General features: G+C 53.9%; 1 protein-coding gene across 1 annotated transcript; it reads right to left on the reverse strand.

Annotated features, from left to right (window-relative positions):
- Positions 1-915: 915 nt before the first annotated feature.
- Positions 916-11,979, reverse strand: IL10RA (interleukin 10 receptor subunit alpha). Its single transcript, XM_021696472.1, has 7 exons — positions 11,824-11,979; positions 9,650-9,770; positions 8,873-9,057; positions 7,666-7,835; positions 6,881-7,031; positions 5,413-5,534; positions 916-2,086 (listed from the first exon to the last, which is right to left on the reverse strand). The coding sequence occupies exons 1-7, from the start codon at positions 11,888-11,890 to the stop codon at positions 1,175-1,177; spliced, it is 1,728 nt and encodes a 575-aa protein (XP_021552147.1). The 5' UTR covers positions 11,891-11,979; the 3' UTR covers positions 916-1,174.
- Between the last annotated feature and the right edge of the window lie 3,081 nt (positions 11,980-15,060).

The raw sequence follows: 15,060 nt of genomic DNA on the forward strand, positions 1-15,060 counted from the left end.
GGACTCTGGGGAGGCAGGGCCTATACCTGTCCCCTTCCTGGGCCCAGGGTCGGGTAGTCCTCTTCGCATGACACCATGGACTTCTGCTAAATCTGTTAATCCCCAGCATGCGAAAGAAGCTGGCTCTGTGCAGATATAGGTTCTGCAGGCAACTTCCTCCCAGCCCAGGGCCACACCAGGCTGGGGATGCCACCCCTGATGCCAGCTTGGTTACCATCCAGCATGGAGGGCCCACTGGAGACAGTCATTATTCCACATATGCTATCAGAGGATAACAGGGTCTCTGAGAAGTGGCTTGGCCCAAGCTCACACAGCCGGACACAGAGAGCATGGGTCGGAGCCCAGTGCCGTGTCTCGTGGGTCTGTAGCTGGATACTAGCAGTAAACAGTGTAGGTCCCAACCCTGACCGTCTGGGGTGGGCGAGCTGGTGCCCAAGCCCAGAGACCACCTGAAGTGTTGAATTTTGCCCAATACAAAGAACCGTGGTTTCTCTGGTACCATCAGCAAGATGGTGGGGGCAACAGGGTGGAGGTAGTGAGTGGCTCGGCCACAGGGGCTTCATCCCCTGGTGGCTCTATAACCATGGTGGTAGACTGACCAGGACAGATACATTGTAAGATCTTCCGTGACAAGCTCCCTGCCTGGGAGGACTGCCAGCCGGGAAGCTTCTTCCTATGACCATCCCAGGCTGACCAGCTCTGACCATGCCAGAGATCAGACTTGGTCTCTGCTCCCTCCTTTGTCCTCCTAGAAATGGCCCCTTCAGGGAAACTGCCCCGCCCAGCCCTCCATCCGGCTGGAGGCGCTGGCACTTGGCGGGTCTAGGGGGGAGGCCTGGGTCCTTACTGACTGCAGCTTGGGCCTCCCCACACTTCCAGAAAACCAGTGATTCCCCTGAGCAAATAATCTGTTACAGTACAGGAAGAGCCCGGAGGAGGGAGGAGACCTCCGCCCGGCCCTGCCTGGCTCTGCCTGTCTTTGGAGCCCTCCTGCAGCCCAGGCTGACGCCACCCATACAGCCTGCGGTAGTTCAGCGAGAGAGTCTCTCTCTGCCCTGGGCCCCTAGGCTAGCCCTGCTGGGCCTGCCGATGAGGGCTCACACTGGCCTCGTGCATCACTTCTGACCCCGGGGGGCCCTCGTGGCTGAAATCAAAAGCAGCCCCTTAGCCTGAGTCACTCATTGGAGTGGAGGCTGGAGATCAGTGGCAGGGTGACCAGGTTTGAGTCGAAACTGCCCAGGAGACCGCCTGGGGCTGCCACACAGTCCACAGGGGCAAGATCATGGGCCAAGCTCCAGTCAGATGCTCCTAGATCAGCACAGCTGGTCAAGCCCAGGAGTGACCATTCCTCCGTCGGCTGGTCCCACTGTCCAGTTGAGGTCCCCGAGGTAGTGACAGTCATTCCTGGGTCCTGTTTCAAATAGCCCTTGGCCAGCAATGGTGGAGACCAGCCTGCCTCAGCATCCAGGCACGTCCTGAACCTGGGGCCAAGGCTGTCTGTCAAAGAGGACTCTTCCTCCAGGCAGCCTGTCTTGGCTGCTTTCTCCTCTGTGCATCTGGTCTGCTTCAGGTAGCCCCGGAATGCCACTGAGGCTGGGTCTTCTTCCCCAGGCCCCTCAGGCCCGGGGGCATTGGCAGGGCCCAAGGCGGAGCCACTCCGCCCGTCCCCAGGCTGCCCCTCAGAGTTCTGGACTAGGCCAATGCCACTGTCATCCTGGCCCGGGCTGCTGTCCCCCACCCGCCGCTCCCAGCTGGGGCCAGTGCCGGGACTCAGGCCAGGCTCCTGCAGGCAGATCCCGCTGTCCGTGCTGCTGCTGCCGCCGCCCTCCAGCTCCGGGAGCGCCCCCTTGCCCGCGGTGCCGCCAGCCTGGGGGTGGGGGGCAGGGAGGAGGAACTGGGGCTCTTCATTCTGCAAGGATGGCTTGGCACTGCCAAAGCCACTGTCCGTGCTGCCGTGCAGTTCCGAGTTCTTCAGCTCTGGGGACACTTTGGGGCAGGCCTCCTCGTCCAGGGGATGGATGGTGTCCTGGGGCTCGGGGCAGGGAAGCCGGCTGACAAAGCTGGAGGCCTGGGGCTTCTCGAAGACCTGGAGAGGAGAGGGCAGAGTGAGAGAAGCGAGGGTTACCTGCGGGGACCCGCTCTGGCGCTGCAGGCTTGGCCCTGGGGCCAGGAGGCAGGCTCGAGAAGGTTCTGCTCTAACCGAGGAGCCCACAGAGTCACCTGCACTTTTTGTTTCATTTCAGAATCGACCTTTCCTCTTAGTGCGATTCTCAGTTTGGCTCAGGCCTGCACGCTCGCAGCCCAGATGGAACGGCAGGCAGAACGGGAGCCGGCCGGGAACGGTGAATGTTCTCAGCCCCAGCACAGTCCTTTCCAAACCTGAGAGCAAGCCGGACTCATCTAGATAGATCTAGGAGTGTGTTTCAAACTTTTTTGGACTATGATCCCAAATAAGAAATGTGTTCCATGATTGCCTGTATATAGATATCTCATAAACTGAAAGCAGTTTCACGAAAGAGTACATTTTACTAGCCGGGTACCGTGGTCTACACTACTACTCTCTCCTATTCTACTCCTGTTCTAGTCTATCCTACCCTGTCCTATCCTGTCCCCTCCGTTATCCTCGCTTGTCCATTTCATTTTTTAAAATGCTGGATGTGAGACACAAAATTAACTTCTCCAAAGTTCACCAGATTAAGTGACTTGCGCAAACACAGGGTGGCTGCCACGTGGGGCAGTGGAACGAGCACAGAATTAGCAGCGGGGGAGGAGCTGCTCCCCACGACCTGCCCGGACTCCCAGGGAAAGTCACTTAATCCCTCTCCCCCTTGCTGTTCTGTCTCAGCCAAACTGGGGTTCTTCCTGCTCATGCATCAGCTCAGTGCTCTCAGGGCCTTTGCACATGCTACGCCCTGTGGTGGGAACACTTCTTTCAGCACTTGCTCTGGCTGTGTCGTTCTAACATTCGGGTCTCAGCTCAGATGTTTCTCCCCAGAGAGGCCTTCCCGATCGTCCTGGCTAAGGCAGTGCTGCGACCCTCTCTACATTCACCTCGTTTACTTCTTCCTAGCACTTGGTTCCTGAAATTCTTTTTAAATTTATTTTCTGCCTCCCACCACAACCTGCTCTCTAGCCACACTTACTCCCCACACCCAGCCGAATATAAGCTTCTTGAGGACAGGAGCTGTCTAGTTTTGTCTGCCACTCTTTTCCCGGAACTTAAACTGAGCTGGCACATAGGAGGCTCTCTTAAAGTTTGTTGACTGACTTACTGACTCAGCACACCTGCCCTCATTCCCTTTGTAAGTTTGGACTCGAATGCAACTCTTAATTGGTTGAGTTCCTATGAATATCCCACAAGTTGGGGATTAAGGATCATCTGTTTCTAGAGCCAGACTGCATGGTTCATACCCCAGTTCTGCCTTGTATCAGCTGTGTTGCCTTGGCTGAATTATTTGCCCTCTTTGTGCTTTAGTTCCTCGCCTATAAAACAGAAATAGTCACAGTACCGGCCTCCTCGTGTTGTAGTAAATGCACGGCAAGTGCTTAGAACAGTGCCTGGCACAGAGAAAGCACTCGGTAAATATTGGGCACATTGAATTTTACTCTCCAATCTAATGAGAGAATCGAACTTCAGAGAAGTGAAATGACTTGCACAAAGTCACAGCGGCAGAGAACAAACCTGCGATTTGTACTCCACTGTCCTGATCTGAAATCCCCATTTATCCAAAGAGCAGATCAGAACAGCGCATGAGTGGGAATAAGCATATGAATGTGAAAGTGCTCTGTGCACTCGAAGTTATTCATGAAGTTAGTAATGACCACCATCATTAGATGAAGCCAACTGGGCTGCATTTATCTTGAGAAGGAAAACATTCTCAAGGAGAGCTCACTTCTGTGATCCAAATGGCACAGAGGAACGAAAACCCAGAGGCTGCGTTGTCTCCTTTGGCATTTTGCACCTGTGCCTATTTCCCTGGCTTGCATTAGAAGTAATAGATTCTACGCTGGCTGCCCTACCGGGCTGTAATCAAGCCCCTTGGGACCAAGGGCCGCATGAATCAGCTTCTTCCCAGACCACATGTGGCCTGTCATTGGTGCTCAATAACTAGCTCAACGGCCACTTCACTGATCTCTTCCTAGATGCTCTTTCTGACGCCCACCGAGGAATCCCCGCTCCAGTTACCAGGACCAGCCTCCCCCACCCCTCTGCTTTCCCGTCATCCGTCCCTGAGCGCAGCCCCCATCCCGGTTCCAGGCCCTGCGTAATAGAACATGCTCAGAGCACTTGTTAAACAGGCCGATGCATACATGTTTGTGGAACGGAATCTCCCCGGAGCACAGAGAAGGGACAATGAGTTACATACTTCAGTTAGACACAAGAAGAACTTTTTAATCCTGTAAGGCTCCTCGTCATACCACTCTACCCAGGGCACTGGAGCTAGGAACACAGTCCTTTGCTGCCGGACAAAGACCCTAATTAGGCCGGGCGGTCCCTTCTCTCTCCACATCCCCACTCCCTAGAGTTCTTACTCAACATAATTCCAGAGGGTCTTTGTCTCTCTCCTTATTTTCCTAGAAATCCTGGGATCCCTCTTGGGGGGGTAGTGCCCCCAACAGAAGGTCCTCCCCGGTGGAGCCGGTCCTTCCCAGCAGAGCCCGCAGCCCTCACAGTGATGGCCGCTGTGGGGATGTGGCGGCAACCTCCAGAGCAGCCTGAGTCCCAGGCGGGCCAGGCAGAGGTTTGGACCTGCTGCCCAGTGCTGCGAGCTGCATTCTGGAGGCTGGCTAAGCACAAGTGCACCAGCTGCCCGTGCCGTGTGGCAAGAGGAGATGCTCTGGGCGGGGGGCAGAGACCCTGGCCACCCCACGACCCCTCCTCCTGGGCAGCAGCCCTCGTTCTGCTCCCTGCTGCTCTGGCAGTAGCCCTAGGCCTGGGCTCCCAGCCACGTGTTCCTCCTCTTCTGGAACACTCATCATCACCAGCTGGCAGGGCTGGGAGAGACTGGGCTCTTCCTGACTTCTCCTGGCTCCCTGGCCCCCGTGCACGGAACAATCGCTCCATGCCTCAGTTTCCTCCCTTGTAAAATGAAGATAATAACCCCACCTGCTTCAGAGGTACCGATGCACAGGGGCTGGCCCATGGCCAGTTGTTAGTAAATAATAACAAAATGGCACGTGGGGGGTTGGGACTACTCAGTATGTGTCTTATCGGGGGCCCTTAGAAGGCAGTGTTCTCAGCACTGGGCTTTGCATTTAAGCCCTCCCTCTGTCCCCACGGTCCTTGATGAAGGGGCCTCCTGATAATGTCAGGGCTGAGGGAAGGGACTGTCTGGGAGGGAGCCCCCCGTCTCCTGGAGTCTTGGTATGGCAAGGAAGGACGGGCCAGTGCCCCCCCCCCCCGAGACTCACCAGGACGGTGGGCAGCTTCCTCCGGCGCCGCACGTACAGATGGAGGGCCAGGCAGTAGGCCAGGGCTCCGCACAGAAGCAGGACGAAGGTGAAGAAGATGCTGAGGTTGGTCGTGGTGAAATCTGCAGGCCCAGAGAGATGTGTCTGTGGCCTGGATCCCAGGAGCCCACGGCCACTCTTAGGAGCCACTCAGTCAGTGGCCCCCGGTGACCCCCTCTAGGCCACAACCAGATGCTTCTGGATCCTTGGAAATCCCTGCCTGGCCTTCCAACCTCTGTCCTGAAGAGATTCCCTCACTAGACCCAGCGACTCTGCCTCCAGCTCTGCACACAACTCACACCACAGCACGTGGAATGGGGGGCAGGATGGGACAGCAGGTAAGAATGGAGGCCTGGCGCCAGTCCCAGCTCCACCACTGACTCAGCCGCTCTGAGCCTCAGTTTCCCCATCTATAAAATGGGAAAAATAATAGTGCCTACCACATGATTGTGAAGTACACAGCACACCTCCCTTAACTTATGTTACCTGATCCTTATAACAACCCTAGGAGGTGAGTACTATGATCATCCCTATACACAATAGGATCCTGGGGCCTAGAGAGTTTATGTAACTTACCCAAGATCATAGACCTCGTAAGTGGTAAAGCTGAGATTTGAAACCAGACCTGTCCACAAAACTTAGTTCTTCTACCAGTGAGTGAATGTTAAAAATGCTCTTAAGGCTGCCCGACACAGGGATGGTGCCTTAACTCTGCTTAAATGAGAGTGAGGCTAAATGACAATGAACTTGTGAGTGTCCTTCATGAACTGAAATGTAGAAATATAAGGAGTCACTCTGGGCTTTGCTGGGCCTTGCTGGCCTGGCATGACTGGTTGGGGCATATGTTGCCCTGAGTTGCTATTTACAGCTTCCTCTGGGCACGCTCGGTCTCCCCAGCCAGACTGTAAGATCCTCATGGACAAGACCATGGCCTTCACATCCCAGGTCCTCTCCCCTCCCTCCTTTCCCTCCCGTCCCCAGCACCTGCGGAGAGCCTGGCTTTAGCAGCTCTGGCAGGGGTCAGCTCAGTCCCAGTGGGGAGGGGGGACAAGGAGAAGGCCCTCTGTGCCCAGCCTCAAGAAAAGGCAGCAGAGGGATGTAACAAACAGGAACTACCACAGCTGACAGAGCGGGCCTGGGGCAGGGAGGGGGGAGGGGAGCGGTTCTTGGGAAGCACAGCTGTGCTCAAGCAGAACACCAGCACCAGCAGAATCAAGAGACCTGGCTCTGCCTCCGTGCCCTAGAAAGCTGTTCAGACCCACAGAGCCTCAGGTCCCGCGTCTCTAAAATGGGGACAATAGGAGCTTTCTCACAGGGCCATGTGGGGGAGTGCCCCTGGCATCAGTGGTCCTCAACTGATGCTTTTTGGATCGTGTGAGGCCCTTCCTGCCTCCCGCCCCCCAGACAGCAGCCCCAACCGCAGACTCACACTGCTGGGTGAGCACGACGCACTCCTCCTTGGACCATACCCCCTTGTTCAGGCGGGAGCTCACAGATGGCTTCACCTTGACACAGAACTCTCCCAGATCTCCAGGGGGTGAGAGGCTGAAGTTTTCATGCTTCACCTTCTCCTTTGTGAACTGAAACAAAAACAACAGCAATAAACAAAATGTACCCTTGATTCATGGACCATGGAAGCTGAGAGTGGGGGAGCCATCAGAGATGCTCCAGGCCACCCCCTTCAGTGTCCTTTTCCTGACATGACAAACCCAGTATTATCAACGCAGCCCAAGATCTCTGTGATTAACATGACTTCTTTTGTACAAAAAGAGAAAAGGAACATTTTATAGTCACTGAGGACCTTCCTAGAAGGGGCTGGTATCAAATGGTGGGAAGAGGATGGATCTGGCAGATTCCAGATCTCCCGCTTAGGGGGTGTCCGTGGGCAATTACATAGCCTCTTGGAGCCACATTTTCCCATTTATAAAATGGAATAAAATATCCACCTGCCAGGGGATCAGGAATAATAGCTATTAAATGTCTTGCGTGGTGCCTGACCCTAGTGGGCCATGTCTTCCCTGCCACCTGGCAGGAGCACAGATTTGAGGGCTGAGGTCATCTCAGCTCCCTCCCCTGCCCCACGCCCTCCCTCTCTACTCTGCCAGCAAAGTTCCCCAGGGATGCACAGAAGGTACTGCCAGGCCCGCTGACGAGGCGCAGGGAGCCCACTGCGTTACAAATACAGATGTCCTGTGGCCCTGGGGAGGCCCGTACCGTGTAGTTCCCCGGCACCTTGCGAATCTGAATCTCATACTCGCGGAAGTGTTGGAAGACGCTTTCGTAAGTGTCGCCCGCAGGGGCTATCTTGGGCCTGGGGGGCTGGATCTTCCCGAGGATGATGCCATTGTGCACCTCTAGCTTCACGCTGCCAATCGTCAGAGTCACTGGTGGGGAGGCAAAAAGATGAGGACTGCAGGCTGGGGAGGGCCTGGGTGCCCTGCCCATGCCTGGCCTCTAGGGTCAAGCTTTACCCACCCTAAAACCCGGGCCACCGCTTTCTCAACCTGGCAGCACATAAGGACTTCCTGGGAAGTACATTACAAATACAGATGCCCCGGGTCCACTCAAGTCACAGTGAACTTGAATTTTTGAAGCTGGGCCCTGGACACGTTGATTTTTTTTTTTTTTAAAGATTTTTATTTATTTATTTGACAGAGACACAGCGAGAGAGGGAACACAAGCAGGGGGAGTGGGAGAGGGAGAAGCAGGCCTCCTGTCGAGAAGGGAGCCCGACGTGGGGCCTGATCCCAGGACCCTGGGATCATGACCTGAGCCGAAGGCAGACGCCTAACGACTGAGCCACCCAGGTGCCCCTGGACACATTGATTTTTAAACACATTCCTCAGGTAATGTTTCTGTAGCCAGCTAAGCACTGGCCTGCGGGCAGGCATTTGGGAGCCAAAGACCTCGAAGGCCATTGGTTCTGACTGAATTTTGCAGAGCAGGCTCACCACACTCATATAGAGCATGGTCAATTCCAATTCAAAGAATGGCAAAATCCCATCAAGTCTGGGGCTTACCCTTTTCTCTTATGTCTGCTGAGAGAGACCCCCAACCCTTCTTCAGGATCCAATTCTGCCTACTGTTTCTTGCTCTGTGCTGAGTGCTTTTGGATTTACTTCCTCTTCCAGAACCCTACAAGTACACAGGTCTGGCCCTTGTGACTCAGCTGCTCCAAACCACCCCAAGACTTCTCTTCTGTAGGATAAACAACTCCAGTTCCCTTTTAAATCTTGAACAACTTGGTTATTTTCATCTACATCTTCCCAAAAGTCCTGATTAGTTATTTGGGCAACTAGGTCCTCACCCGGGAAGCCCGGCTGGGTGGTGAGCTACGGAAACAGAGTCACATTCTAGACTAGAGTTTCTGGCAGGAAGGAACCCCCAAAGCCATCTTCTAGGCCCAGGGGAGGAAAAGCACCTTCATCCACGGAGAAGCGGGTGTTGGTGAAGGTCCAGTTGGAGTACTGGTTTCCATCCACCGTGCGGACCTTGGCTCGGTAGCCATTGTTGTGGTACAGGTCCAGGGTCACCACAGTGAGATCACAGAACGACACCTGGGTCTGGCTGCAGCTGGGGATGGACTTCCAGGGTTCTAGCCCATACCTGGGGAGATATCAGGCAAGGCACTAGTAGAGGAACTTGCGTTCAAACCCACCTCCTTTAAGAGGAAAGCAAGGGGCCCAGGGAGAGAGCTCCCATGAGGTACAGCCTGCAGCGTATGTTCTCTGGTCCCGGGCATCTAACTGCAAGAGGATCTCTCTTGGCTCTGGGACTGCATACCAGTTTCTCTTAGATTGGAATATCTAACAGATCGCCAACTCCTCCAGGAAGACTTGCTACCCACTGCAATACAACCTGACTTCTCAGGCTTTCTCCCAATTATATTTATAGTCCATTAGGGTTTCCTTGTTTCCCAGTTATATTATGGATGCATTTCTTGTTTCTCCAATAAGATGGAAAAAACTTGAGGGAAAAGGAAATACCTTGGCTTTCTCATCCAAGAGCTCCCAGCACACGGCTCAACACATATGGGGATCAATTAGTACTTGTCAACCGATTGATATATACCAGGGTCCTTCCCGGTGTTACTTCAATAACAAGACAGCTATGTCTTCCCATGCCAGGGAAGTGAAGGAGATGGGTTGCCCCCTCCCGCACCCACCTCCCTCCTTTCTCCATCCTCCCCTTTCCATACCTCAGAAGCTCTACTTCATAGTAGGTGCTGTTTGACGGTTTCGGGATGGGAGTCCAGTGGAGGACATGGGAGAAAAATTCTGCTTCAAACCACACAGATGGAGGGCTGGGCAGATCTGTCCCTGGCGAGAAGAGTGTCAATATCAGAGCTCGCAGAGCCCTCCCCCAGCAATGAAGGTGTCGACGGTGATGGTGGCCATCATCCTACCAGCTTCTATTTATTGACTACTTTCTGTGAGCTGGACTTTCTGCTAAGTACTTTACATATGTTCTTTCAGTTAATTCTCACGACCAGCCCTACAGGATAGACATTTATGGCCCTAATTTTACCGGAGAAGAAATAGGGGCTCAGAAAGGTTGAGTGACTTGCCCAAGGCCAAAGGAGCTAATAAGGGGCAGTGTGAATCCTCATGTGTCTGATTCCAGAGCTAGTGTTGTATCCTTAGATCACTGTCTGTGATCAGAAACAGAAGTGGTGGCTAAGAAGAGCCAAGGGGAGTCTGATGTATCTCCGGAGAGAAGGCATGGGCTGAGAGCTAAGGTCTCATTAGCTAAGCTAATGTCTGTCAGCAATGAGCTCTCATCTCAGATGAGCTAGTCCCTGTCCTTGCTCCAGCCTCATCCCAAGGCTGGCCCCCATCCCCAGCCCTGGTCCCTACCCTGGCCCCAGCCTTGGCTCCAGCCCAAGGCCTTCTCTCTGGAGTTCTTGGGGATACACAGATATCCTGCTTGTTGGCATCTGCCTGTTTCTCTTCACAGGTCTCCTGGGCAACCCCAAGCTGAATGCTTGCCCCATTCCCCCACGTCTAGCAGGGCTGTAGGCTGGGTGAGGACAGACCGAATGAAGCAGGTCTGGTTCTAGATCGTGCTGACATTTCCACACAGAGCCAGCATCCTTGGCTCTGCGGTGAGATACTACAGACCGCTGTCTAACTCCACCTCCTGCCCCCACCCCCCATTCAACATGGGGCACTCCGACTTCAGGAGCCTCCAACTAACACTTTTCAGGGTGACTTGGGCAAATTACTTAACCTCACCGAACCTCTCATTTGTAAGAATGTAATAAATACACCTACTCTAAGAGTCTTGCCAATCAAGTACAATGAGGTAGGTTAGGGCCAATAGCCAGTCTGTTCTCTCCTCCTCGATCCCTTCACGTCTCTCCATCTGCCAGCTTCCAGGCTTCCTTTGTTCTCTAACCTCTCGCCATCTCTCTAGTAATGCTTCTTCTAGAATTGTCATTTGCACTTAGAAAGTACATCTCCCCTGTTTCTTGCTTGCTTTTTACACTATCTTTGATTCTCAAGGCTGTGTTTCAATTTCAAAACGTTAGATGGAAAGTGAGAAACGCAGCAGGTCTTCGCGGTATTGGGGCTGCATATCCCCGACTCAGTTCTCGATCATGTGAATGGCTGACTGCAGGTTTTACTTTGTATTTTGGTGTAGACGCAGTTTCAGTCCCTGCTCTCCCTGGCTCCACTCTCCGTGCCTCCACCTCCCTGCCCTGGCATTCTCTCTCCAGGCTTTACTCACTCTTGCAGAAACTTTCCAGGATAGCTGGCTGGGTTAGAAGACTGAGCTAAGGGGTAGGAGGAGGGAGAGCGAGGCAGGTGGCAGTCGGAGCACATTAGGGGCTAAAGAAGGAGCAGGAATGATCAGATAGAGCAACAGGTGATAGTAGCGGGCAAGACCTGGGATGGGGGCGGGAATGGCATGGAGAAGAAGTAGGTTAAGGGGAGGGCTAAGGGAAGGTGGAGTCAGATGGGGGATCAAAGTCATTCCCCAGAGGGGAAAGCATTCTTACCAGTTGAACTAGAACAACAAAAAAAGGCCAGGACTAAGTTTCTGATTCGCTTGGAGGTGGATAGAAGATAAAGTGGGGGTGCGTGGGTGGGTGTCACTGAACTTCTCTATCCACCCCCCCCCATCAATTTCATGCTCTTCCACTTCCACAATGGGGAGCCTGAGATCCAGGCTTGCCGGAATGAGGGAGCTTCTGGGGTGGGGTAGACAATGGACGCCCCCCTCCCCAGAGGGACAGCCAGACGGGGTTCTCCGTGGAACGCACAACTATAACGTAGGGGCGACGAAGAGCGCGAGTCGGGAGTGGACGCGCACCCAGCCCCGCCGGGCGGGCGCGGAGAGGGCAGGGCAGGGCCAGGCTGCGATCCTTACCGCGCACGCAGGAGCCGAGGCGCAGGCTGAGGAGCACCGCCAGCAGCACTACCAGGCGCGGCAGCATGCTGGGCACGCCGCATCCTCCGGGGCCGGAGCCGGAGCCGGAGCCGAAGCCGGAGCAGGAGCCAGGCTGCGTGCCTCCAGCCGCGGCTCGGCGGCTCTGCCTCTGAAAGCCGGGGCTGGCGGGCAGTCCCGCCCACGCCTCGCGGGGCTGACGTCAGGGGGCGGGGCCCCGAGAAGCCCCGCCCCCGAGGCCGAGCGTCCGCATGCGGGTGCGGGGCCGGGTGCCCACTGCCCAGCGCTGGCCACCCCGCCCCGCGGATGGGGAGGATGCAGGGACCCAGCGGGCGGCGGGCCGTCACGGGCCGGGGGCGGGGTTCTGACCAACCCTTCCCTCCCGGCTTCCAAGGCCCCCACGCTGTGATCGCGTCAAAGAGGCCTGGGCAGGTGGGGTGGCGGTGGTGCAGAAGGTGGGGTGCGGGTGTCAGAGCTGGTTTTGCCCGACGAATAGGGTTGGGATTGGAGCTGTGGCCAAGGCCCGCCGCTAGCTCGGAGTTGGGGAAGGAGATTGCCCCAGGCGCTCAGGGAACATTGCTAGGACACGTGTGTGACTCTTGGTGTTGCCCTAGTACCTCGGTGTAGGACTCTGAGCCAAACTAACGGTAGAATAGGCAGTCCCATCTCTGACTTAATAGTTTTGGAAGGGTGCCCACAACCTCCCTCAGCTCCTTTTGGTTTCCCTCGCTTGCCTGAAATCTCACATTTAGAGCTATTTCCATGTCCCCCCCCCCCCCCCCCCGCCGCTGGGTAATAGCATTCTTAGAGAACTGGGTAGCTTATCATTGGTTACTCACGCTTCGATATCACTTGACTCATCTGAGATTTCACTCCAGGTGCACCGAAGATGTGGGAGCATGGGAGACAAGTTCTGTCTGCTTCACTCTGCTTGCACCATGACACCTGCTTCAGAGTATGTGCGAGTATTGAGGAGGGGCTCCTATTGGGGGTCGGAAGGTCTACTTTAGGACTAGGAAGACCTCACTTTTTGATGATGATGAGCGAAGGTCAGGGATGCCCCAGCTCCGTAGATAGTGGAGAGTGGTATACGCAGGCCCAACAGGACACAGGGTCAGTCGGAGCCCCCCTAAGGGGACAGCTCTTGTTGCCACACCCTCTGATCAGCTGGGAGAAAGAGTTCCAGGGTTTGTAATGTGTGAGAATGTTTTCTGCACTCTCTGTTGCTCAACTGAAAGATTAAGAGTGTGGCCAATTGCTCAGAGGTATCCAGGCATGACCCAAGGGGTGGGGCAGCCTTTTGAGATGACTTCTCAGTTCCTATTGACCTTTTGAAGGAGGAGGACACTGTGCAGTTTCTTGCTGAACTTGCCTTTACGCTTTACTTTCTTTTTTTTGTTGTTGGGTTATAAGAGTTTAAAAGTCTTACCCTCTTGCCATTTTGAAGGAGGGTCAGATTTCTTAATTCACTCATGTGACAAACATTTTCTGTACACTCTGTTTGGGCCAGATACTGTGTTAAAGCTGAGGATAAAATGGTGACCAGAACAAGGTCCCTTCCCCCAAGAAATTTACAATTTAGCTAGAGACAGAAAGTAAAGAGAGATTTTCATATGCTGTGAGAAGTGTGCTGGGAAGGGAAGTACACACTAGCGTGGGGACACAGGAAGCAGGCACTCGACCCCAACAGGGGTAGACGATAGAGAAGGCTTCTTGGAGGAGGTGACATCCAAGCTGATAGGGATGAGTGAGAGGTAGTGGGGTGATGAGTGGAGAGGAAGGGGGTCCCAGACAGAAGTATATACTTAGAGATTGGGGAACATGGCACTTTTGAAAAACCTTGTCAAGTGCATAAATTAGTCTTCCTGGTTTAAGATAAGAACGTCAAAATGGCTAGTTAATGTTTTGTTCAGGCAGAGCCTGAGTTTGAATATAGGCTGTCCTCATGTAGCTTGCTGCTTCATAGAAAGCACTCAGAACTGGAATTATGTCCAACATATGATTGTGATACCTTTTGTAAAAAAGAAATTCATATGTTTGCTTTGGTTTGTATTCAGTAATGTATTCTCTGTGTTCTAAAAAGTCCACGCTAAGGTTCAAAGATTTCTGGTATTCGTAACAGCTATATTTCCTGCTTGCCTTGCAGTTAGGTGGAATGTGTGACTGGGTTTTAACTTATGTAAAGTTGAATTGATGGGTGCTACTTCCTGGCCTGGCCTCTAACTCTGTCTTTGTTATTCTGTGAGCCAGGTGGTAGGGGTCCAGTGGAGGACTCCAAGGGGATGGAAGGAGCCTGGGTCCCCGAATCACCTCTTGGAGGGCAGCTATTTGTAAAGACACCCAATCTGTGTGAGCCTGTGACTTGAAAGAGGAGTGAACTCTTGTTGTATCTAGTTACTGAGATTTGGGAAGTTTTGTTATACCAGCTAATGTTAGGTATCCTGATGAAGGTGCCAACATTGTCTCTCTCTCTCCCTCTCTCTCTTTTTTTTTTAAGATTCTATTTATTTATTTACTTGTCAGAGAGAGAGACAGTACAAGCAGGGGGAGCAGCAGAGGGAGAGGGAGAAGCAGGCCCCCTGCTAAGCAGGGAGCCAGACGCAGGGCTTGAACCCAGGACCCTGAGATCATGACCCCAGCTGAAGGCAGGCACTCAACTGACTGAGCCACCCAGGTGTCCCAACATTGTCTCATTTAATCCTTGTTACCACCCCCATGAGATTGGCTTTGTTATCAGTGTTTCACAGATGGAGCAGTGAGGTCAGAGACTAAGTCGCTTGTCGGCATCACTCAGTGGGTGAGTGGCAGAGCTAAGATTACAGCCCAGATCCCTGACTCCAGAACTCGTGCTTTCACTACCATATAAACAATGCCCTTTCCCATCTTGGAAGAGCTCTTGGAAAAGACAAATGTGTAGTGAATTGGGCAGGGGGTGGGGCAGGGGGAGGAAGAACAGCTCAGGGCTGAGTGTTGGGGGTGGAGGGAATATGGTGAACCCCAGGGAGACTGTGGGCGGAGCTGGGTAGACAGCTTTGTCCCCATGGCCACACGGGGAAATTTTTAGGGCAAATTTTGAGCTCTGGATGGTTGCATTGTCTCATTTTCACTTTACTTCATCTTGGTCCTCAGGATGATGCTTCTAAACAGGTACTGCCCCCCGGGGGGTGGGTAGGGTGGACTTCTGGGAGGGTAGGAAGTCCATGCTCAACTGTGGTAACA

The sequence above is a fragment of the Neomonachus schauinslandi genome, chromosome 11, assembly GCF_002201575.2.
Source record: "Neomonachus schauinslandi chromosome 11, ASM220157v2, whole genome shotgun sequence".
Lineage (NCBI taxonomy): Eukaryota > Metazoa > Chordata > Mammalia > Carnivora > Phocidae > Neomonachus > Neomonachus schauinslandi.